The sequence below is a fragment of the Yarrowia lipolytica genome, chromosome 1B (genome assembly GCF_001761485.1).
Source record: "Yarrowia lipolytica chromosome 1B, complete sequence".
NCBI classification, from domain to species: Eukaryota; Fungi; Ascomycota; class Dipodascomycetes; order Dipodascales; genus Yarrowia; species Yarrowia lipolytica.
This window is the reverse complement of record NC_090771.1, coordinates 1,935,709-1,959,080: the sequence shown is the minus strand read 5'-3', so window position 1 is coordinate 1,959,080 and position 23,372 is coordinate 1,935,709. Positions and strand designations below refer to the sequence as shown.

Sequence of the window (23,372 nt, the reverse complement as noted above, 5' to 3'; positions counted from 1 at the left end):
CATGATGTAGTCGGTTATATTACTTCATGAACGTCAGAGCAAGCCTCAAGATCTTCGTTCATCCACTGCCAGTACAGTAGGAGTAGAGGTAACTACTTGCATACATACCTCTCTACATACTGTAGAGGTAGGTATGACCAACCAATGACAAGCACTTAGCCTAAAAAAAGAACACTACAAAAAAATTGCAGCACCTACTGTAGGATTCTCGTATGGTCTCCCACTACAATACTAACTAGGCTCTCTGGTGCTTGACTATGGCTGATCGGACGGGAAGCCGTATTTTCACCAGGATATGGCTGCAACTGGCCGGTAACTCGGCTGCTTAGTCACCGTTGCAAGGTCATTGTGTAACCTTGGGAAATGTAGAATAAAAATAAAAAAACTAGTAATGGATCATAAGAATAAAACAAAAAGCTATACTTGTACCTGAATGACTAGATTATACAGTTATGTGTTCCCTCGATTTTACCAACCATGGATTCATTATATTTCATTTTTATTAGTCTAAAATGTGCTTAAAGCTCATGATCGTAAGGGATACCCTCAGCAGCACCTCGTCGAGTGACAGCAATACCACCAGCCTTGTTTCCGAAAGCAATGGCCTCGGAGACTGTCTTTCCCTGGATAATGCTAGTGGAGAAACCTCCAAGGAAAGTGTCTCCAGCACCAGTAGTATCGACAATCTTCTCGACCTTGTTAGAAGGAACATGTCCAGAATCAGTCTTGGTCTTGTAAATGACACCGTTACCTCCCAGAGTGACAACAACGGCCTCCTTGATTCCCATCTTGAACAGGGTATCCGCAGCTTGGTCAGCTTGTTTCCAGATCTCCTCCTTCGATGCCTCCTCGTTGATTTCGACGCCAGAGATGAGAGTGGCTTCCGTCACATTGACCACGAGGAAATCTATGCTGTTGAGAACGGCGGCGGGGATGTTACCTCGCTCGTCCACAGGACTGGGGTTGTAGACCACTTTGGGCTTCTTAGATCCAGCCTTCTCGATGGCCTTGTAGACGATGTCGATGGGGATCTCGTTCTGGAAGATGAGCATGTCTGTGTCGAAGAGATCGTCAGTGAGATCGGCCTCAGTCCACTCGCCGTTGGCTCCGGCGTAGACCATGATTCGGTTCTCTCCAGAGTCTTGATCCACAAAGATGACAGCCACTCCAGACTTGGTGTCGAGCTCGTGGATGGCAGACACGTCCACGCCAGAATCCTTGAGGTTGTTTTTCAACTGAGTACCGAAGTTGTCTTTGCCGACCTTTCCGTACATCTTGACGTTCACATCAGGGACCTTGGAAGAGAGTCTGGCAGTAGCAAGAGCCTGGTTGGCTCCCTTACCTCCGCAGTGGGTCTCAAAGCCCTGGGAGAACATGGTCTCCCCAGCGTTGGGGAGTCTGTTGGAGATGGTGACAAGATCGTAGTTGAGCGAGCCGACAATTGTGATTTGCATGGTTGGTGATTTGGGGTCAGAAAGAGAGTTGTAGTTAAAGATAGGTGTTTAAATGAAATGTTTTTCCGAGAGTGAGCAAGGACCAAACTCAGGGATGCAGATGAGATGTGAGTGATGGAGGTTTAAAGTCTAAAATAGCACAGAGAGGGAAGAGTGACATCATAGGGTGCGAGCTGGAAAAAAAAATCAGAACATTTGGTTACTTGAGCGTTCTAACGTTGCAATATAAGACAGGTGATTCTATAAGTACATGTTAAGTCACGCCATGCACCCCACATTCTGTACAAGTATGTACATCCGTAACCGGCAGCCCATCGCTGGTCACTCCCAATAGCCGAGGAGTCATGCGATCACGTGGCTGTTTGAACATGAGAGTGACAATGTTGTCGTTCAAGGTATGAAATAGAGATGCCAGATATCCAGACCGGGCCCAAAAAGAACTGTAACAGCTACCGCCCTTGTCTTTATATTTCATAAGTGTCCTTTTTTTGCATAAGAGTCCAACGATGATGGCCCTAGACGTTCAAACTAAAATCCCACAAGTTTCAACTACTTCTTTCAAGGTTACTTGGAAAAGGTATTGTAATAATGGAGATATCTGAGAGCAGATTTCGAGTTTTTTGTTGTTGTTTTTTTTGAATAGACACATTCCAAGCACCCTCGATATTTTTATATTTTTTTGATCTCGGTTCTTCCGTTTCAATGTCAATATTATAACCATCATGTTGTTCAGTATGTACAGTATGTACACCCCTCACCTACACATGACGAGCCACAACTAAGTTTACGTCGAAAATATATTTCGTATCATGCACAACGCCTGAAGAATCTTTAATTTACACTGAACGACACACAACATGACGAATATGGAGCCAATCACATACCCTTCGGAGGTATTTTCGAGACTTGTGCCCGATCTATATCTACACAGACATCTCAACCAAGGATTGCGACCAGCTACAAACCGAGCCTTCACACAACACCGAAAGATCAACCACTTTTTGGGCGGTCTTAAGAAGCCCGTGGGATCCGACGAAAAGTCTGCGTCTCTGGTTTGGGGCTCTTCGTTGATCCAGGCCGATGGAATGAGTATTGTGTGTGGTGTTACCGGATCTGTGTCTGAGGAAGAGGGCGGAATCTTTGTTAACGTCGAGGTTCTGCGAGGAGCAAACGGAAGCAGTGCAGCAATGGGGGGGCCTCCCAGCGACGAGGAGCAGGTGGTGAGCCGAAAGACTACCGATCTGCTCAAAAAGGGCATTTTCTCCTGCAAGGCAAACAAACAATTCTTCGAGCTCCAGAACTTTCTGAAGGAGGGACAGGAAGACGAGGCCGTGTTTGACGCTGGCCAGCACCAGAAGCGATACCTGTGTTTGCATGCCAATGTGACTGTCCTGAGTCGTAACGGACCTGTGCAGGACTACGTATGGGCTGCTGTTCTGGCTGCTCTGAAGGATACAGAGATTCCTCTGATGGAGATTGATGAAGATACCGGACGAATCACTCTCACCCACGACTTTACCACAATTCCGGTCGACGACCTTGACATTCACAGCAGTCGGTCGTTCGGGTTCATCAAACCCAAGCCAGAGACTGATGCCTACGAAGACGACGAGATGGACACCTCTGAAGATGCTGCCAGTGTGCTGTTAGCAGATGTCCAAGGAGAGGTTGAGCAGGCTGCCACTTCCAGCACCCGTGAGGGCTCTCGGCTGCAGATTGTGCGTGGCCGGGAAGACACGCTTATTGGATTTTCTTTTGTGGGCAAGGGTACTGGAGTTGGACTCAACGAGATTAAGAACGCGTTGGATCTGTCGAAGCAAGAGTAGATGGATATAAGCATGTATAGACTAATTGGCGGAACTAATGGTACTATTGTATTGTGCTTGTGCTACATGTAGAAGAAGTCTATAGAATAGCATACGAGTGCAAACACTCGCGGATACAGTACTTGTTTTAGACATGATAAAAATACATTACTGGTGCTATCAATTGAGGTATCCCTTGCAGCCAGGTGCGCCACACAGACAGGGAATCCTCTCTTCTCCAATCTCCTTTTCGAACTTGTAGTCATATGTGAGCTCCTCGTTGGCAGCAATGTCCCGCGAGGCATAGATGACGATACGTTTTTGACCCTCCACCTTGATGATTTTGGCCGTGCAGCTGGGGGTACAGCAATGGTTGATGAACCGAGCAATACCTCCTCGCTTTGTGGCGTCCACGACAGTGCTTTCATCAACTCTGAACAGATATGAAGATCCGATACCTGACCTCATGTACCGAGCTTCTCGCAAGTCGGCAATCTCCTGTCGCACAACTTCTCCGACGTACTCGATGATCATCTCGTTGGCTGCAATGGGCTCAATAGCATAGAGACCCCAGTTGTGGATAGCTGAACGAGCGAACTTGACAGGCTTCTTTCGCTTTCGCAGCTGATTGAAGTTGAGCACATCGGTTTCGGTGGACAGCAGCTGTTTCTGCATGTTGATGTCTGCCACCAGCCTCCGGTTGTTGGCACGGTTAACTCGCGAGTTGGAGGCGTTCTCCTTCTTTTTCTCTCGGTTTTCCATTTGAAGCGTGTCGATGGGGATGTTGAGCTTCTTTCGGTGAGGCAGGTATTCGGATTTGGCAGCCTCAGGGATCTTGAAGTATCCCTGAGACTTCCATGAGCCAGTGGAGTTAACAAACGCGTTGGGAGCAGCCAGTTCGGGGAACTCTGCGTTTTCCTTGGCTACAGCCTCGTTGAGATGTTTATGGGTCCACGTCCATGCTTCTCCGTTGATCTTTTCAGGCTCAATACCCTCCAGGGCCTCCTGGAGCAACTCCATATCTTCGTCGTCCTTAACCAGCGCCTGGAAACCTGATATGGTAGTCAGAGCACCACCCTTTTTGTCGGCTGTTACAGGTTGAGGGAAACCGTGAGCAGGAGCCCAGTCGAGAATCTCGCCGAATGCAGTTGTAAGTTGTTGGGAAGTATCGAGAGTCGATGCTTCTTGGAGTTCCTCCTGCGCAGTTTCGTCCTCTTCTTCTTCCATATCATCCTCCACTTCCTCCTCTTCCTCGGACTCATTCGAGCCTTCAGAACTGCTGAAGTCCATAATTCGCTGCTTGGACTGACTGATCTTCTTGCGGGGTTTTCTAATAGGAAGTTCGGCAGCGTCAGCGGAGGTATCAGGGACAATGGGAGTCGACATTCGAGTGCTGTCTTCCTCATCCGAGTAGTAGTCGTTGAGAACGTGGTTCATGGGACGAGCAGATATCTTCTTTCGGTTCTTCTTGGTGGCATCCTTCTTCTTGGTCGGATCACCCTTTCGCTTGATTTTGAACCGAGGAAGGAAACCTGGGATCGCAGAAGACGATTGCACAGGCTCGGGAGTATCTACTCGAGCGGCACTGGCGTTAACAGTGTTGGGTTCAGTAGCGGCAGATGGCTCAGGATCCTGCTTGATATGAGTAAATCGAGCTGGATTCAGAAACTCCACAATGGCTGCAGCAATTACCCGCTCCCGAATATCCTTACGGAGACTATTGGCCAACTCCTGTACGATGAGTTTCCGGGCCTCTTCCTTAGGAGGGAGCTTGGGGGCCTGCTCGGTGGCGTTTTCCTCGCTCTCTTTGGTCTTGGGAGCAACTCGAGAAAGTCGAATCATAGCCATAGCCATCTGGTGGCCATTCACCTTTCTGCCATTCATGGCCTCGTAACATTCTACAGTATCCCTGTTGTTGTCGAAGAAAACGTAGAAACCATCTCCTTCCTTGAGAACATCAAACCAGCCGAAGTCACGCAGAATCCGACGAATATCAGATGCAAACACTTTTTCTGACGGTAGGTACTTACCAGCAATGAAGATGTATGCGCTGGTTTTCATCAACTGCGCTGCCTTTGGAGATGGCCGAGCTGAAGGAACAGGTGTGGGCAGTTTCTCCATGATGGACTTGTCTGCAGCAGGTGCAGTAGGAGGCTGCTTGACAGGCATGGCTTTCTTAGCTGCTCGAGCTGCCACTCTTTTGATGATATCCTTGGCCTTGGCTCCATCCTCATCTGGCTCCACTCTGTACTTGGCCTGGTCAATTCGTCCTGTTTTTTGGCCTCGGATGGCCTTTTTGAGGCACTCATGGGCGGCCTCGTAATTGTTTTTCGTCACCTTGAATCGAACCAGACATGCTCCCACTGAAGAACCTGTAGCAGGGTCCTCTACCATGTTGACGGCTTCAAGCTCACCATATGTCTTGAAATGGGCAGTGATAGTTTTAGAGGTAGTTAGTGAAGAAAGACCCTTGACAATGATCTGAGTTGATGGAGGTGGTGCGATAGAATTTGCGTCGTACTGTGTTAGTTAGTGATCAAAAGGAAAACCTCCATTGTGCTAGATTCAATCGCTTCATACTCACCAGAAATCTGGGCACCGGTAATCTCTGATACGGCTTTTTGTTGGACTTGCTGGAAGTCTTGAAATAATGCGGATGTTTGCTTCGAGGATCCTCAGTTGTGGATGCTCCTTTTTTGACCTCCTCATAAATGCCTCTCTTGCCTTTTTGTTTATCCTTGGAAAGCTCGGGATCGTAAGTTAGTCTTGTGTTGTTTTTCCTGCCCACTGTCTCCCACACTTCTTTGGGGAAGGTTTTGAGCCGTGGTGGAGAAGGAGGAGCTGGCGGTTGAGAGGTAGGCAGATCCGGTTTTCCGTTGGTGGGGGTTAATCTTGGAGTTGGAGCAGTCTGAGGTGTCGAGATTACAGATCCCTTCTCCTTGGTGTCTCTGTCCCTCGTGCCTCGGTCTCTGGTGTGCTTGTCAAAAGATCTATCGTGTCTGTCGTTTGAGCGGTCTCGGTTTCGTCCATCACGTAGTGGAGGAGGTGGAGAACGGGCAAGCTCTCTAACACCGGTAATCAGATCCCGGTCTCTGGAGAACAGATCTCTTTCTCGCACTAGCTCTCTCTCTCGCTCTCTGGGAGGCATATCACGGTCTCGAGAGGGCAAAGGATCCAAGGAATGTGGTCGGTAGCCCTTGGGGTCTCGATCACGTGGGTCATGATCTCTGTCACGAAAATCCCGATCTCTGTCTCGATCACGTGCATCTCTTTCGCGGTCACGCGGGTCCCGATCTCGATCTCGGTCTAGGTCTCGTCGGTCTCTATCCCAGCCACGCTCGTCTCTCGCGTAGCGGTACTCACGGCCTCCCCGAGGTGGTGGGCGAGTATCCCGAGGTGGAAGACGTCCGTAGTCTCTGGAATCTGTGTCCCGCGCGTCTCTTGATCTGTCGTAGTCGCGGTCGCGACGAGGAGGATAGTCATGTGAGTCGAGGCGGTCATACCGATCGTACTTGTCGTACTTGTCATACTTGCCGTACTTTCCACCGCCGTACCGGTCATAGTCCCGTGGCGGGGGGTAAGCACGATCATAGTCTGAGTAGTCACGGTCCGTACGGCCGCCATAACTGCGGTCTTTGGAAAAATATTGGTCGCGGTCCGAACCCCGTCGGTCGGGATGTGGGGGCGTTCGAGTGTCGTCCGCACGAGCACCACGAGGCCCCTTCGGCACGGGCTTTGTATCTGAGCCGTTCGCCATCCAAGATTTGTCTTTTCCGAGTCTCGTGATGAGCGTGTGGGGGATCCAATTTAGTCACTGGACGTGGTGCATCATTATTTCCATTCTATGAACCTTATCAGTTAGTGAGGAAGGGTAGGCGGAAAAACTACGAGTAGACTACAGTACGAGTAGTGCAGAGGAATATATTCGAGTTATATAAAGTCGTTTGTGGTAAAAATACATGAATGGACTAATTGGGCTATTATGAGGAAGATGCAATAGATACATTCGTGCGATAAAGAGGCGACCATAATTACACGTCGTCTTGAACAATCATGCATTGTTAATTAGCGTACCACAAGTAGTACCAATACACTTTATTGTAAATAATCACCAGAAAATCGAGACTACAGTATGTACACATACTACAACACCTATACTGTACTTGTAAGTACATCATTCAAAGAACAAAAACTTGTGCATGGAGTTCGATATACTTACTACAGGTATATACGGTAGCAACAACTACAAATGTTGAGCCTGTCAATATCTATGCATTTCTTTCCTTACTTGGTTCGAATGTGTTTGAGCTTGCCGTAAGAGTGGACAAAGTTGTTGGCGTACTGCTTGACACGGAACTTTCGGTGGTGAGGCTCCTGGATGTAAAAGTCCCAGCCCTGCTTGTTGGCGAATTTGATGGCAGATTCCTTGCTGGTGAACTTCATCTGTGTGGCCTGCATGTAGTCGCCGGAAGATTGCCATCCGATCAGATCGTTCTCCCATCTGTTAGCAACGTCGACAATGTCCCAGTCGAGTCTCCAGGCAAAGGTTCCTGTTGTTAGTACGCGTGTTTGGATAGACGAAACCAGTTCATGTTCAGGTGACGGTGTGTGCTTTGACATCATGAATAATATCAGAGTATACCTGAGTATTTAACATGGCGATGAAGAAAAAGACAGAGACATGACAAGCACAACAGCTTAAACAGTTTTGGTTCAAAGCCATACCCTTCCGTCCACTTTTCCTTCCTCTGTTAATCCCTCCTCTTTACTCCGTCTCAAAATCTTCATATCAACTCCACCCTTTCATCTCAAATTCTTAAACGAATCTGTAATACTCACCGTACTCTCCGCTCTGAGTGGCGGGCTTGGCCTGCTGGTAGATTCGAACGACTCGGTTTCGAGAAAGCTCAGCAGGAGCTCCGCTGACAATCTCATGGGCGGGGACGTTGTCGAGGTTGACTCCGACCTCGGGGACATCCTTCTTCTGGAGGAGTCGGGCGGAGGTGGCGAAAGATCGCACGGAGGGCTGGCTCAGCTGACGGAGGCTTCGAGACAGCATTGTGTTGTGTGATATTTGGTGTCTGGTGGTATAACGATTTAGACCTTGATATTGCAGTTGGCTAATAGCATGCGACATGATTGGTTGGCTGGTGGGTTAGGGTGCGCTGGGACTGGACGAGCTTAAAATAATATCGAGCATCTTTTTACTTGGAAGTTTTAGTTGAGAAAGTTACTTGAACTGCTCGTTGGGTAGCTGAAAAAAAAAATACCGATGTGTTGCTGCAGATACTTGTACCAAATATTCATTATGTTATTACTATTTACAGACACATCACTGTCGAGCAATCTCCAACATCTTGGCAACATTGTTGACCTTTTCTCTGGGCTTACCTGCGGCATCACCCTGGCTGTGTTCATGGGCCTCCAGCTTCTTCCACTGGTCCCATGAAATGGCATCCTCAAGATACTGGGTGAGGTTATCGGAACCAGACTTGGCACCATCAAGCTTGCCGGCGGTTATATCGTCGGAAATAGCCTGTGCTGTGTCAAATGAGTCTGCCATAGTGGTGGCAATCACACCGGTGGGTCCGTTCTTGACCCATCCTGCAGCGTAGACCCCATTGTCAGTTACTCGGCCTCTAGAAGACGGAATGACGCTTTTTCGGTCGTCAAAAGGAATGCCCTCCAGAGGAGTAGATGCATATCCGATACTGGTGAAGATCAGGTCGGTGTCGAAGCTCTCGGTAACACCAGTAGGCTCCACTCCGATTCGTCCAGAGCCGTCAGCAGAAACAAGTTTGTTTTCCGTAGCGATAAGAGTCTTGACGAGTTCGGGGTCGTCGGGGTTCGCGATCACCTCCTTGGGTGAAAGAAGGTAGTCTAATGACCATTGTTTGAGGGTGGATGCATGAGCAGGGTCCCTCTGCTTGGCCTTGAGATTGTACTCCTCGATGAGCTTGACAATTCGAGAAAGAGGACGCTTGTAGCTCTTGTGGGCAGCTAGCACATCGTCCCATTTCGTATGAGGAAACGCGACAAAGCCTGTATCGGGCAGCTTGAAGAGTTCTCGGATCTCCTTGATTGTGAATGCAGACTCTAGCAGTCCTCGTCGGGCCATGATTCGCACCCGCTTAACCTTGGACGTCTTGAGCGTCTCGTACGCCTGCTGTGTGATATCTGTAGACTTGAGGTGGTCGAGAGGGGATAGCAGGATGCGAGCAATATCCAGAGCCACGTTTCCGTTTCCCACAATTGTCACTGTTTCGGCCTTGTGGAGAGGAGGGTTGAGACTTTCATGCTCGGGGTGACCATTGTACCAATTGACAAACGTTCGTGCAGAAATGACACCGGGCAGGTCCTCTCCGGGAATACCTAGCTTCCTATCTGTATGGGTGCCGTAAGATAGAACCACAGCATTGTAGTTGTCTCTGAGCTTGGACACAGGTAGGGTGTCTCCGACAGTCACGTTGCCAAAGAACTGGACACGGGGGTCGTTTCCAACCTCGTCGAACGTGTCCTGGCAGTTCTTTACCTCCGGATGATCCGGTGCTACTCCATGTCTAGCCAGTCCGTAAGGCACAGGCAGGCTTTCAAAAAGGTCGATCTTGGTGTCTGGCTGGAGCTTGAGCAACCGGTGCGCAGTGTAGAAGCCTGCAGGGCCTGCTCCAACGACAGCGACACGAGGAGTCGATCTGAGAGTCGATAGGTGGCGAACTGATCGGATCATGGCGGGGCTGTCAGAGGTCACTATTTAGATGCATGATCAGATAAGCTTACTTGAAAGTGCTTACTATGGTGTGGCGGCTACAAGTTGACTGATGACACATGACTCAACAGGCTGATAAAAAGCTGGCGGTTGACTGATGCTGCCAGTATATGCCTCCCAATGGCTAATATACACCCTGTTCAGATTCTCACCACTACAATCTGGTTTCCCGTGAACTACTTGTACTGTATAAGTACAAACACTATACCGATTCTCGTTAAAGACTGAGCATGTACATATACACAGCCAATTGCAAGTGCATAACAGGAGATTTAAATTCTGAGGCGGTATTTTTGGACATGTACAAGTGCCTGTACAAGTATTGGCAATCGCTTCAATATCCTTTTACACACGCTCTATATATTGACAAGTACTTGTACCCATATATCTCCTTCCACGCGACACTCGAATTGGTCGCACCACAAGTAGCTAATTTACCCAGGGGGAAGGCTCACCCAATTTACAATCACCCTTGTGTTCCCCCGACGCATGACGACAGGGAGACAGTGAGTCTGGAACCAAAATTGCAACATACTTGTCGGCTATGGCACGTGGCGGGTTATTAATATATAGAACCAAAAAGCCCACTTGCAGAGAATATTTCTGGGTCTTCCATAAAGCCTCTTTCTGGGCCCAACAAGCCGCTCTTCGTCCCAGTAAACCCTTACCAAGACCCGGTATAAGTCCGTGTCCACATTTCACACACTTCCCAATTGAATCATCACCACACAACTCTCATTACTTACCCCATAACCTTTGGTATCACACAGCACACCACCACGACCACATGTCACCTATAGAGGAGCCCAAAAAGCCATTCAATACTCAATCTCAGTCGCTGGCGAACTGGCTCAAGCAACAAAAGTCGGATACTGCACCCTCACTACCCCAGCCCTCCAAGAACGTCGCTAACAAAACAACTGCCACTGCCGCATCCACAGATGGCTCTCTCAAGATTTCCTCTTCCGGCCACTTCAAGCTGGCTCCTCTCAAGCGGGACAACTCGGCGTCGCCCAAGCCCACCCAGTCGCCGCTATTTGGCTCACCCGCACAGGGGGTCTGGCGCAGAATAGCATCTCCGAGAAAGGAGGAGCCGGTGCTGGCAGTGGCTACCCCAGAGCCCGAGCAGCAGAAACAAGACGAGCGCAAGGGATCCATGAGCGACCTACCCGAGGAGGAGCTCGTCAAGCTGGGCATCCATCTGGCCCAGCGACACAGACAGCCCTCAGCTGATGGATTCAACTGGGCAGAAGATGACGACATTGAAGACTGGGCAGACGATATGCCCGAGGCAGCCACAGAGGTGGAAGAGCCTGCGGAGGATCTGCCCAAGGTGGCGACCGGATCGCGACCCACACAAGCATGGAAACCCATCTCCACGACAAACTACGTTCCCATTGATCAGCAGCTCAAGGAGTACGAGGAGAAGAGAGCAGCCCAGGCTCAGCAGACACAGACAAGCTCGAGCCGGCAATCACTCTTTGACGACAAGTGGAGAGGCGGCGATAGATACGGAGGAAGCGACCGGTATGGGAACGATCGATATGGGAATGACCGATATGGGAATGACCGATATGGGAACGACCGATATGGGAACGACCGATATGGGAACGACCGATACGGAGGAGATCGTTACGGAGGAGATCGCTACGGTAGTGACAGGTATAGTGGTGGCGATCGTTACGGTGGGGGAGATAGATATGGAGGTGGAGACCGTTACGATCGACGAGGGAGATTGTCACCTGAAAGATCTCCGTTTGGAGCCATGCGATACGACTCGTATGATCGATTTTCCAACGACTACAACCCTCGCAGAGAGCTCTACAACGACCAGAGTGGAAAGGTCGAGGCCATGGAGAGTGGGGACGCCAGAAACTACAAGCCGTCGGGTGCCCGCCGAAGTCCCCAGATCACTCGTGCCGAAATGGCTTCGCCTAGAAGCACACATGTGACTCCTGCAAGTCCTCGAGGCTCTCCTGCTGTCGCTGACACTTCCCCTGCTGCTCCTACCGCTCCTGCTACAGCATTAGCGTCTCCAGCTTCTGCTTCAGCGTCTCCAGTTGCTGCTCCTTCCCAGCCTGCCATGGATGCTGCTGCCGCTCTTCTGGCTCAGCAGGAAGAGACCATGCGTCAAGCTCGCGAGAAGGCTAAGCTGCGAAAGGAAGAGGAACAGCGCGTTGAGGAAGAGCGACGCAAGGCGGCTCGAAAGCGAGCAGAGGAGCTTGCCAAGAAGGCCGAGGCTAGAGCCAAAGAGAAGGAGCTGGAGGAGCAGCGACAACGACCCAAAGGGATCCCTACTGGACCTTCCGCCGACCGAGCCAAGAATAACCCCACAACTACTAACGATGCTTCATCAACCAACAATAATAGCAGCAATGGCTCTACGGCCCCCTCTACTTCTCCCGCTGCCATCTGGGCCCCCAAAAGATTTACAGGCAAGTCTGGTAGCAGCACGTGGTCGCCCCTTTCGTACGACAAGCCCTGTCTTTTGGACGATCCCCAGTCGCCCGAAATGCGAAACGGCAGAGGCACATCACGGTTCTTCCCGTCGCCCAAATCTGAAATTGGCTCTGGGTCACCCTGGCGGGATGCTTCTTCGCCCACTCGTCAGGGTCATGGTCGGGAGTTGCCTGTCGGATTGTCTCTTGAGCCCAACGGAGACCGGGAGATTGGAGGGCTTGCTGCACGTGCCCTTGGCGACGTGAAAAACCTGCCCTCGTCCAATGGTCGTCGAGTTAGCCAAGTGTCAGCAAACCTCAACTCGCTGTCTGGGTTTGGGCTTGCAATGCCGGCAGACGTTCCGATCTCGCGCATCCCACCTGACACGGAATTTATCTCTAAGTCCAACGACAACAAGAAAAGCAAGGTCTCAGAAAATGGAAAGGGAGACAAGGATCTGCGGAAATCTCCGACGGGGGCTTCGATACAACCTCCGACGCAACCCCAGGCTCTGTCTGCGGCCCAGGCGCGACAACAGAAGCGCAACGCGAAAACTGCGCGTCTGGACCCCAAGCAGCTGTTTTATTCTTACGAAATGGAGATTGGGCGTGAGGATGCAATCGAGAGAGAGCTGCGGTCTTCTCCGGGCGACCTGGTCCAGATTGCGCCGGTCAGTGTGGGAATGTACACCACCAAAGGCTCCAGTTTCAAGCCTCTTCCTGAGGTTCGCAGCGTCATTGTCGGAAGCTACAGTTACTCGATATCTAGCAAGCTGAAACGTGCGGTGCGCGAGCCCATTAGCATTATCAAGCATGCCGACATGAATTTCTCGCTCAAGTTGCCAGCGTGACGGAATAAGCAAGGTCAAGTAAACACTGGAAACTCACTTGGGTCGCGTGGCGCTATTCTACATGGAATGGCGAGGTTGTCTTGTTTAGGAAACCAGCATCAGTGAGGCAGGAGGAAAATCAAAAGTGGGAGGAGGCGAAAACGAGGGAATGAGAGTGAGACGTGAAATGAGACGTGAGACGTGAGACACGTGAGACATGTGAGACCCAAGAGATACGAGCTTGCACATGAGACACCTGAGAAGGGCACTCAATACACCCTCATCTGACTTACGAGCTGCTCAGCCTCGCTGTTAGGATTGCATCCGTATGGCACTCTTCTTCCCCCCCAAACATAATCAATCTGTCGATATGGTTCTTTAATAACCATGTCGATCGTATTATTAGCACAGGTGGAATAATATCTTATCTAATTTTAATACCCCTAATAATCTCGTACGTACATATCGCTATGTACACTGTGTGAGTGTAGAGGGCCATGGTGGTGACAACTGAGCTACTATACACACACAGCTTGTACTGGTATAAGTTGTGAGCTACAGTACAAGTAATACTACAAAATTCAGTATGTACAAGTATGCCGGTACGGCAGTAGCATGTATCAAAGAGAGACAGAAAGAAGGCTGGAAAGCGAAGGCCAGCTGAGCGTGGGAACCGCAGTACGTGGAAGTGCCAAACCTGCGACAGAATGACATGGTCTTGCACTTTTTACCGGTACCGGTACAGTACGATACCGGTACGCACTTGCTACAGTAGATCATAGACCACCAGAATAACCCTGCATTAGCGCCACGTTGCCAAGCCCTCAACTTTCTTTGCAGCTACACCTTTTACACCTTTTAGGCTGCCAGGAAGAGCATAAATGAATTGTACTTGGGGGCACAGAATTTGGGTTGAAGTGTTCCTGGGAGAGAATGTGCTTGGCTGTATAGTTGGGTGGCTCTCCTTCATAGTAGATGTGAGGTTACAGCACTTGTAGATTGTGTACGCGTTCTGTTTAAGGTGGTACCAGTATTATGGGTTGACGTGAAAGAAAGGGAGGAGGCAGGGGTACAGCAAGAGTGTGGGCGCACACTCACACATGAAGCAAGACCTGTTTCGTCATTTCTATTTGTTTAACAAGGACGACATAATATACTTAGGACAGCATGGGCCGACCGGCAGGAATAATCTGCAAACACAATCGTATTGTGGCGTCCCCTCTCGATCACGATAGTTGCTAAGTTTAGCAGTCTGAGAGTTTGGCTGTGACGCAAGACCGAGAGAGAGACAGAGAGTTGTCCCAGTTTGAGTACTCGTACCGTACTACAGAGTAAATCGAAATCGAGCGCTCACTTTCTGCACTTTGTGAAGGCGCAGCATTCAACATTTGTGTCCAGCCCCTTTCCGTTTGAAGCGACTTGACCACGAAATGTTGGAATAAAGCTGTGTTACATACGAGACCTACAAGTAGAGTGTCGGATATGCCAACTGAACAGGTTAGATGAAAGTTACTCAACAACAGGAGAGCGGACACCAACGTGCGAAAATGTACGGATGAACCCATTGTCTGTCCGCATAGCAATCTGTTTTCGCCAGCAGTGCTTGTGTCGTTGGATTGCTGCCATTGTACTATTTGTACTTTGTTCCATTAACACTCGCATCTTGCTCACCGATTAGCAGCACTCCTGTTGCCTCACTGGGCTTGTCTGTTTCAGGGTGGAATGCATGAGCAATGCGATCGTCAAGGGGAGGTTGAAAGCGCGTATGGAATAACTGTGGTTCTATAGCTGAGGGGAGGATATCGAGGACAGCCACGGTTCAGTGGGGGATTTCGGGAGCTACTCAGTAACATGTACTCTTGTCCGAACGCCCTGCTGATGGCAAATATGACAAAACGCAACAATGTGGAGCAACATTTCCATTTCGAGAGATATTACATGGGTTGCATTGGGGCCTGGGCATCCCGTGCAATAACCGAGACCATGTGAAGGTGCACGATCGACACTTATCCAGCCAGTCATACGTGGTGTCGCAAGCTAAGCAACAATGGGATTCACGAATCTATGTGGGGGAACGTGCACAGGGGAAATGAAACAAAACGGAGGAGGGGGTCTTTGAAAATGTAGAGAAATATAACAAAAAATCACAAAAACGCACCAAAAATATGCCAAAATCGTCAACAGTGGAAATCACGCGCCCCTGGCTCGACTTCCCACTGACATACCCCCCCTCAACCAATATCATATCCACCCTAGCCAATCGCTTAAAATCAAGCTCAACGAGCACGCTCTTGGCCCACGTCAATTCCCAACTCTCAATAGCATTCACAAAAGAAAGCTTGCGCATTCTTGACTTGCTCCCCAGTTGCCCTTTTTGGTCATAACTCAGCCCCGACTCTCTCCCCAAAGAGGAGATGGACTTACAATAGATACGAGACAACAGATATTTTCGGCCACCTGGTGCAATTGGTCTGTTTTATTACCCCCAATAATATCCACAGCGTCCGAATCAGCTCGACAAGCTCTTTCTCAGCATACTGATCTTACCCCATACCCCCCAGACAGCGGTGCCATATCCATACCCGCACTACCTGAGACAGTAAACTCAGGGCAAGGAGCGGTCTTGGTCCATCGCGACGCTGTAAGCTTTGCCTTTGCGTTTTGTGATCCACCACACGGCAGTCAAGGTCTCGGTTGAAAGATGGGTCTGGCAATGTGGATTGCTGAATCATTGACATATAAATACGAGTGATCCTGCCATTTCCCAATCTTTAGAAATCATCTTTTCTTCACACATACAAAAAACACACATCACAATGCAGTTCTCCGCCGCCGCCGTCCTTGCCCTCGCCGCCTTCGTCTCTGCCCAGGCCGCCTCCGCTGCTTCTGAAGCTGGTGGTGCCGTTGTCTCCGGTGCCTCCGGTGCCGCTGCCGCCGCTTCTTCTGCTGTCATTGGCTCCGAGTCTCAGGCCGCTTCTTCTGCTGCCTCTTCTGCTGCTGAGTCTGCTTCTTCCGCTGCCTCTGAGTCCGCCTCCTCCGCTTCCGCCTCCGAGTCCAAGGCCTCTGAGTCCGCTTCCAAGTCCGCCTCCAAGGCTTCTGAGTCTGCTTCCAAGGCCGAGTCTTCTGCTGCCAAGGCTTCCTCCGCTGCTGGTTCTGCTTCTTCCGCCGCTGCCTCTGCCACCAAGTCTGGTGATGCCTCCGGCTCTTCCAAGCCTTCCGGCTCTGCCTCCTCTACCGGTGACAAGTCCGGTGCTGGTATTGTTGCCCCCGCTGTTGGTGCCATCGTTGTCGGTGCTCTTGCTCAGCTCATCTAAGCGGTCTTTGTACAACTACCCACTTAATATTTATATTATGATATAGACTGCAATACTATTGCATGTGTAATGCTTCGTTTGAAAGTCGTAGTCCGGCCATTCATGGCAGTGTATGGCAGTATTGCAACCAATTGGCTTAATAACATATACAAAGTGGCAATTCTGTGTTCGAACCATCACACAACCCAACATATTTGACATTGCTACAAGTATTCGACTTGTTCTTCGGCCGCACGACATGCATTGCTAGCAGCACACTTGCAGAAGCTTGGCCCATGGTTAGGTTGACCTTTAACCAGTAAAACGCAATATAGGTTGCCAATTAACAAACAACACAGCCCAGAACTGGTGTAAAGGGCTTGGGTTTTGTGCAATCAACTCATTGACTCACCTCCCCCAATGCTCCATGAACCCATGAATCCATAGTACCTCCATCCCAATTCAGAGAGGCTCAGAAACACGCAATTGGCAAAAGTAAACAAAGGTCTCGAAACCTTAAGGGGTGCAGTGTTGCAAAGTTAAAATTACACTGTTGGATGGTGTTCCACTCAAACTGTGGATCGATCAGACGGTTGCACTAAACCAAGATTCAATATGCTCTACAAGTAGCGTGCCATGAGGTGTATAATATCACACATGATCAGAGTTAAGGCCTGGAAAAAAAGTGTCCGCGGCTATGTAACACTGCTGAATACAGTGTGTGCCGTTTCCACGGACTGGAATGAATGCACTCAACACGTTGGTAGCTAACTTCCCCAACTATTGACTTCACTTTACTGTAGCTACTCTAAGTACGATAATGACATCATGAATCACCAACTTTATCTTCCCCACCGAAAGTAAGAGATGAAAGAGAGGCTAACAGCTTTTGTAAGAAAATCACAAAATCTACTTACCGTATTACAAAAGTACAAGTATCAGTAACCAGGTGGCGCAATGTGCTGTAAGTTTTTGTAGTAGCAATTTGCTACTTATACTTTGATGAGTCGCGATACATGGCCACCAACATATATATATATATATATATTCACGGCTAGATTGCTAGATTTCAAATGACGGTTCGCTCCCAGCTTCAAGAGCGAAGCCTGTTGTATCAAAGGTCAACTGTGGCGCAAACTCCTTGAGCTCTTCGGGCTCAGATTTAACCTCGACATTTTCACCATTGGTCGATAGCTGGGGTGGAGGGAGCTTGAGAAGCAGCTGGGTAACCTGCACATCTTCGTCTGAAGTGAAGTCAGATTCAGATTCAGATTCGGAAAGGCTCTGAGACAAGTCAGGCAACAAATAAAGACGATTTTCACGTGAGCTACCAGTGGGAGAGGGCGACTCACAATTGAACTCTCCAAACGCTTGGTCCTCTCCACCGCCAAGATTATCAGTTACATCAAACTCTGACAGCTGAGTTCCCAGACCAAAGAAGTCCAAAGTAGTAGGGGATCCGGGCAAGCCAGGAGAAGTATAAGAACAGCTTTTGGAACTTTTTGAGCTGTTTCGACTGGGTTTCTGGCAGGAGCCCGACTCAGTGTAGCTTGCAGGAGACCTGCCTCGTACCACAATTTCTGGTGTGTGGCTAGAAGCGATCTCAATCAGATCGTGAACATTGTTATGTGAGATCATTGCCATCAGGTTCACCCGCAGACGGTACTTGCACCCTTCCCGGCGACTTCTGTGAATGAACTGGAACTGGAGGCGCTCGAACCGTGCGACCCGGGAAATTGCCGCTTTATTTGCGTCCGGGTAGGTTTCCAGAAACTGAACTTGTGTCTTGGACAGGTTAGCCTGCTCTGTTAGTGTCAGATTAACCTGGTCGAAAATCTCCTCAAGCCTCTTGGGACACCGGACGTTGGCAGTGTCTCGGATGAACTCATGAGGGGGGAGCTTCCCAGGAAACAAGATGGTGTCGCTGGGGGCCGCTTGAGATCCTGGATCTCGTTTGGCGGTGTGTTGCATGAGGGTGGCGGGAGCGTTGGTGGAGCACACACGGGCCTCCACTCGCAGCACAAAATAGAGACATTGGGCGTTCTCGTGAGGACCACTAGCGATGTACACTGGGCCTGTAGGGTACGGCGGGGTCATTGGAACGATGGAATGCTCCACAATGTCGAACGCAGCACACAGTGACATATAGTTACGTCTGTAGCAGATCCAGCTGCCGTTCTCCTCTTCGAAGCCGCGATCCAGCCGCGCATGAAGTCTGATGGTGGCTGGTGTACCATCTGCGGAACAAAGTGCCACTGCCTGCTGAGCACTCACGAAGGGAGGACCTGTCTTGTAGAGCGACTTGGATCGGGGTGCAAGCTTCGGGGTGGCTGCTGGGGGCGACGACAATGGTGAAAGGGCAAGTCCCGAGTCTCGCTTGTTGACACGAGTGGGAGACGTCTCAGGCGATGAGTCCAATCGTCGTTCTGTGTTAGTAGGAAGTGGGAGATGAGGGGTATGAAGAGGTTACAACTAACTCGCTGGTATCATGATATTGCGTCTGGGTATCGAGATCAATCAAAGTGGGGGTATCAATATTAATTGGGGGTTGCGGGGGCTCGTGTTGTGTCGGGGGCGTTGTGTTTGTGGCCAACTAGTTGCAGTAGGGTGGGCCGTGACACAGAAGGAAGGTGTTGGTTATAAATATGCATAGGTTAATTGGAGTCACCTGTTAGGGTATCACTGTACATACTGTACATACAGTACAGGGTGGGTTCCAAGTACAATCAAATGGGCCCACAATAACTAAGTACCACTGAATATCAGTAGTCGCAGAAGGTCAAGACATACCAGTGATTGGTCTACTGATGCTAATTAGTTGTAAACAAGCTGCACCAGACTGATCATGTTTCAGCGCGGACCTTGTAGTTTTCTTACAACCCTACACCTCATAGAATAGACATTCCTTCATTACCAACCGTGTATATTTACAGAAGACTCAATAAGTTATTTGTCAGCAGCAGCGACATAGAGGACTGTGTTAGTGGTGTTATATATCATCTTTGTTGAATCTGTAATAGATGGGATAACTCGAGAAGCCCACAAGGCCAGTTGGTCGTCTATTCGCCTCAACTAAGCCGTGGGAATCATATTAAAAATCGATTCACATTCATATGATCAACGGCATTGAAGCCCACGCATTAATCTGAAGGCGATCGTGCTTATAGAGCTGCTGTCGTGATCCCCACTTCTTCTGGCCCAACCTTTACATTATTCCAAATGCCACTTTTATACTCACCATTGTTTCCTCGAATAAAAACGTCATCATCATAGATACCGACGACCTTGTCATCAACCAGCTCCTCAGCGTTCTCCAGAACAATGCTCATGTATCCATCAACAGACTGGAGGACGCCAGAGAAAGTGGTGCCGGTGGAGACCCGAACGTTGACCTTCTTGCCCGAAATCTCGCCCAGGAAAGACGACGGGTCGTATCGGACCTTATCTGTGGAGGACATTATCTGTTGTGTAGGGATGTTTTTTTCTTTGGTGGTGATCAACTTTTGGTTCGTGTGCCATGTTGAACTTACAACAAGGTGCCTTACCCTACCGGATCATGCAGGATCATGCAAGGCCTAAAAAAATTCTGGATTTTAGACAAAATTTAGATAGAGAAATTCGCCTGCAGGAATCCAAGTGAATACACACACTCACAATGGGAAAGAAGCAAATCGACCCCCGAATTCCGGCTCTGATCCGAAACGGAGTCCAGGAAAAGCAGCGTTCTTTCTTCATCATTGTTGGAGATAATGCGAAAAACCAACTCCCCAACCTGCACTACCTCATGTCGTCCGCAGACATTCGAATGAACAAGTCTGTTCTGTGGGCCTACAAACACAAGTTGCTGGGATTCACCTCGCACAGAAAGAAGCGAGAGACCAAGATCAAGAAGGAGATCAAGCAGGGCATCCGAGAGGTCAACCAAGAGGATCCCTTTGAGCTGTTTGTCTCTCTGCAGAACATTCGATACTGCTTCTACAAGGACACTGAGAAGATTCTCGGTAACACCTACGGCATGTGTATCCTGCAAGACTTTGAGGCTCTGACCCCTAATCTGCTGGCCCGGACTATTGAGACTGTCGAGGGTGGAGGTATTGTGGTTATGATGCTTAAGAGCATGGCCTCCGTAAAGCAACTGTATACTATGACCATGGATATCCACTCCCGATACCGAACTGAGGCCCACAATGATGTTGTTGCCCGTTTCAACGAGCGATTCTTGCTGTCTCTTAATGACTGTCGAACGTGTCTCGTTGTTGATGACGAGCTCAACGTTCTCCCCATCTCGGGAGCCAAGACAGTCAAAGCTCTGCCTCCTCTTGACGAGGACGAGGATGTTCCTGAGAACGTCCAGGCTCTTCGAGACCTTAAGGATTCTCTTGCTGACATCAAGCCCACCGGTGACCTGGTTAAGATTGCAAAGACTGTGGACCAGGGTAAGGCTATCCTGACTTTCATCGATACGATTGTTGAGAAGAACCTCAAGAGCACAGTTGCTCTTACCGCTGGCCGAGGTCGAGGTAAGTCGGCTGCTCTTGGTGTGGCAATTGCTGCCGCTGTTGGCCAGGGCTACTCCAACATCTTCATCACCTCTCCTTCCCCCGAAAACTTGAAGACCCTCTTCGAGTTCATCTTCAAGGGATTCGATGCCCTAGGATATGAGGAGCATGTTGACTACGACATCCAGCAGTCCACCAACCCTGCTTTTAACAAGGCCATTGTCCGAGTCAACATCTTCAAGTCCCATCGACAGACAATTCAGTACATTGTCCCTGGCGACTCGCATGTTCTGGGTCAGGCGGAGCTGGTCGTAATCGATGAGGCTGCCGCAATTCCGCTCCCCGTTGTGAAGAAACTGCTTGGTCCCTACCTTGTCTTCATGGCTTCTACCATCAATGGTTACGAAGGTACTGGTCGATCTCTATCTCTTAAGCTGATCCAGCAGCTGCGAGAGAGCTCTGGAAAGACTCAGATGGGCCGAACTCTGCATGAAGTTGTGCTGGATGAGCCCATCCGATACGCTCCTGGTGACCCCGTCGAGAAGTGGCTCAACAAGCTGCTGTGCCTCGACGCCACTATTGCTCCCAAGGCCAAGAATGCTGCCACTCCTCACCCTGACAAGTGTCAGCTTTTTGCCGTCAACAGAGACACTCTCTTCTCCTACCATGCGGTCTCTGAGGCATTTTTGCATCGAATGATGGCTCTCTACGTGGCATCTCATTACAAGAACACTCCCAACGATCTGCAGCTGCTGTCCGATGCTCCCGCTCATCAGCTCTACGTTCTTCTGGGCCCCCAGGAGGGTAACCAGCTTCCCGAGCCTCTGGTTGTTGTCCAGGTTGCGCTTGAAGGTGAGATTTCAAAGGACAGTGTTCGAAACGCCTTGTCTAGAGGCCAGCGATCTAGCGGTGACCTGATCCCCTGGCTCATGTCCCAGCAGTACCAGGACGACGAATTTGCATCTCTCTCTGGCGCTCGAATCGTCAGAATTGCCACCAACCCCGAGTACATGGGTATGGGCTACGGTGGCCGAGCTCTGGACTTGCTTCAGGATTACTTTGAGGGAAAGTTCACAGATATCTCCGAGCGAACGTCTCTCGAGAACCAGTCTATTGTCCGAGTTACCGACGCAGAACTTGCCAAGGGCAAGCTGACCGATAAGATCACGGTTCGAGACGCTGCCTCCATGCCTCCTCTGCTGAACAAGCTGTCCGAGATTCCTCCCCATCGACTCAACTACATGGGTGTTTCTTACGGTCTTACCAACCAGCTGCACAAGTTCTGGAAGCGAAACGGCTACGTACCTGTATACCTGCGACAGACAGCCAACGAGCTCACTGGTGAGCACACTTGTGTCATGCTTCGAGGTCTCAAGGGTCAGGACGACTCCTGGCTCGCCGAGTTCTCCAGTGACTTTCACAAGCGGTTCCTCACTCTTCTTTCTTTTGAGTTCAGCTCGTTCACCGCTTCTCATGCTCTATCACTTGTGGAGTCTGCCAAGTCGATGAACAAGAAGGAGAGAGTTCCTGTCACCAAGGCCGAGCTTGACCGACTCTTCACTCCCTTTGATCTGAAGCGACTCGAGTCCTATGCCAACAACCTGTTGGATTACCACGTCATTGTCGATATGCTTCCTGCAATTGCTACAATGTACTTCCGAGACCAGTTCCCTGCCAACATCAAGCTGTCTATTGTTCAGTCTGCTGTTCTGCTTGGTATTGGTCTTCAACGAAAGGACATGGACAAGATGTCTGCTGAGCTCAACCTGTCTGTTTCTCAAAACATGGCGATGTTCTCCAAAATCATCCGAAAGGTGTCCAATTACTTCCGAGAGGTGCTCTCTTCTGCCATCGACGAGCAGATGCCCAAGCAGCTTCATGAAGATGTCCGAGAGCTGGATGGCGAGGAGGATATGTTTGGCGAGGTCCAGGAGGATGTTACTGACGAGCTTGAGGAGGCTGGAGATGAGGTGACCGCGGCTCTTAGAGAGAAGCAGCGAGAACTCATCAATGCCTTGGATCTCAACGAGTTCAAGATCAACGACGATGACTGGGAGGGAGCCAAGAAGGGGGCTTCCAAGGCTGCTACCGGCAAGGCTGGCACAACTCTTGCTGTGCGCAACAGCAGCAAAGAGAAGAAGCGAAAGGCCGAGAGTGTCGATAGCATCTACAAAGAGGAGATGAACGCTCTCAAGTCTGCCAAGAAGAGCAAGAAGGGCAAGAAATAAACTAATGACATATAAAAACTGATAGATTTATTACAATGTATGTACAATTAATTAAGTAG

General features: G+C 49.7%; 10 protein-coding genes and 1 non-coding gene across 11 annotated transcripts; 4 read left to right on the top strand and 7 right to left on the bottom strand.

Moving 5' to 3' along the window:
• Positions 1–202: 202 nt before the first annotated feature.
• On the bottom strand, positions 203–307 carry YALI1_B19587r. The gene has a single exon (XR_002432078.3). It is a non-coding gene; the product is annotated as a 5S ribosomal RNA (ribosomal RNA).
• A 211-nt stretch (positions 308–518) lies between these two features.
• Positions 519–1,454, bottom strand: YALI1_B19576g (uncharacterized protein; the record flags this gene model as incomplete). Its single annotated transcript, XM_500906.3, has 1 exon — positions 519–1,454. The coding sequence occupies one exon, from the start codon at positions 1,452–1,454 to the stop codon at positions 519–521; it is 936 nt and encodes a 311-aa protein (XP_500906.3).
• Positions 1,455–2,311: 857 nt separating this feature from the next.
• Positions 2,312–3,280, top strand: YALI1_B19567g (uncharacterized protein; the record flags this gene model as incomplete). Its single annotated transcript, XM_500905.3, has 1 exon — positions 2,312–3,280. One exon carries the CDS (start codon positions 2,312–2,314, stop codon positions 3,278–3,280), a length of 969 nt encoding a protein of 322 aa, XP_500905.1.
• Positions 3,281–3,439: 159 nt separating this feature from the next.
• On the bottom strand, positions 3,440–7,016 carry YALI1_B19520g (uncharacterized protein; the record flags this gene model as incomplete). Its single annotated transcript, XM_500904.3, has 2 exons — positions 3,440–5,779; positions 5,844–7,016. The coding sequence occupies 2 exons, from the start codon at positions 7,014–7,016 to the stop codon at positions 3,440–3,442; spliced, it is 3,513 nt and encodes a 1,170-aa protein (XP_500904.3).
• A 527-nt stretch (positions 7,017–7,543) lies between these two features.
• YALI1_B19507g (uncharacterized protein) lies at positions 7,544–8,318 on the bottom strand (the record flags this gene model as incomplete). The annotated part of the gene is made up of 2 exons (XM_500903.3): positions 7,544–7,809; positions 8,099–8,318. 2 exons carry the CDS (start codon positions 8,316–8,318, stop codon positions 7,544–7,546), a joined length of 486 nt encoding a protein of 161 aa, XP_500903.1.
• Positions 8,319–8,591: 273 nt separating this feature from the next.
• On the bottom strand, positions 8,592–9,986 carry YALI1_B19490g (uncharacterized protein; the record flags this gene model as incomplete). Its single annotated transcript, XM_500902.3, has 1 exon — positions 8,592–9,986. The coding sequence occupies one exon, from the start codon at positions 9,984–9,986 to the stop codon at positions 8,592–8,594; it is 1,395 nt and encodes a 464-aa protein (XP_500902.3).
• A 583-nt stretch (positions 9,987–10,569) lies between these two features.
• YALI1_B19485g (uncharacterized protein) lies at positions 10,570–13,314 on the top strand (the record flags this gene model as incomplete). Its single annotated transcript, XM_500901.3, has 1 exon — positions 10,570–13,314. One exon carries the CDS (start codon positions 10,570–10,572, stop codon positions 13,312–13,314), a length of 2,745 nt encoding a protein of 914 aa, XP_500901.3.
• An 84-nt stretch (positions 13,315–13,398) lies between these two features.
• YALI1_B19453g (uncharacterized protein) lies at positions 13,399–13,682 on the bottom strand (the record flags this gene model as incomplete). Its single annotated transcript, XM_068282094.1, has 2 exons — positions 13,399–13,581; positions 13,629–13,682. The coding sequence occupies 2 exons, from the start codon at positions 13,680–13,682 to the stop codon at positions 13,399–13,401; spliced, it is 237 nt and encodes a 78-aa protein (XP_068138195.1).
• A 2,427-nt stretch (positions 13,683–16,109) lies between these two features.
• Positions 16,110–16,607, top strand: YALI1_B19429g (uncharacterized protein; the record flags this gene model as incomplete). Its single annotated transcript, XM_500900.3, has 1 exon — positions 16,110–16,607. One exon carries the CDS (start codon positions 16,110–16,112, stop codon positions 16,605–16,607), a length of 498 nt encoding a protein of 165 aa, XP_500900.1.
• A 1,041-nt stretch (positions 16,608–17,648) lies between these two features.
• YALI1_B19390g (uncharacterized protein) lies at positions 17,649–20,044 on the bottom strand (the record flags this gene model as incomplete). Its single annotated transcript, XM_066094181.2, has 2 exons — positions 17,649–19,012; positions 19,825–20,044. The coding sequence occupies 2 exons, from the start codon at positions 20,042–20,044 to the stop codon at positions 17,649–17,651; spliced, it is 1,584 nt and encodes a 527-aa protein (XP_065950253.2).
• A 197-nt stretch (positions 20,045–20,241) lies between these two features.
• Positions 20,242–23,313, top strand: YALI1_B19388g (uncharacterized protein; the record flags this gene model as incomplete). The annotated part of the gene is made up of 1 exon (XM_500898.1): positions 20,242–23,313. The coding sequence occupies one exon, from the start codon at positions 20,242–20,244 to the stop codon at positions 23,311–23,313; it is 3,072 nt and encodes a 1,023-aa protein (XP_500898.1).
• Between the last annotated feature and the right edge of the window lie 59 nt (positions 23,314–23,372).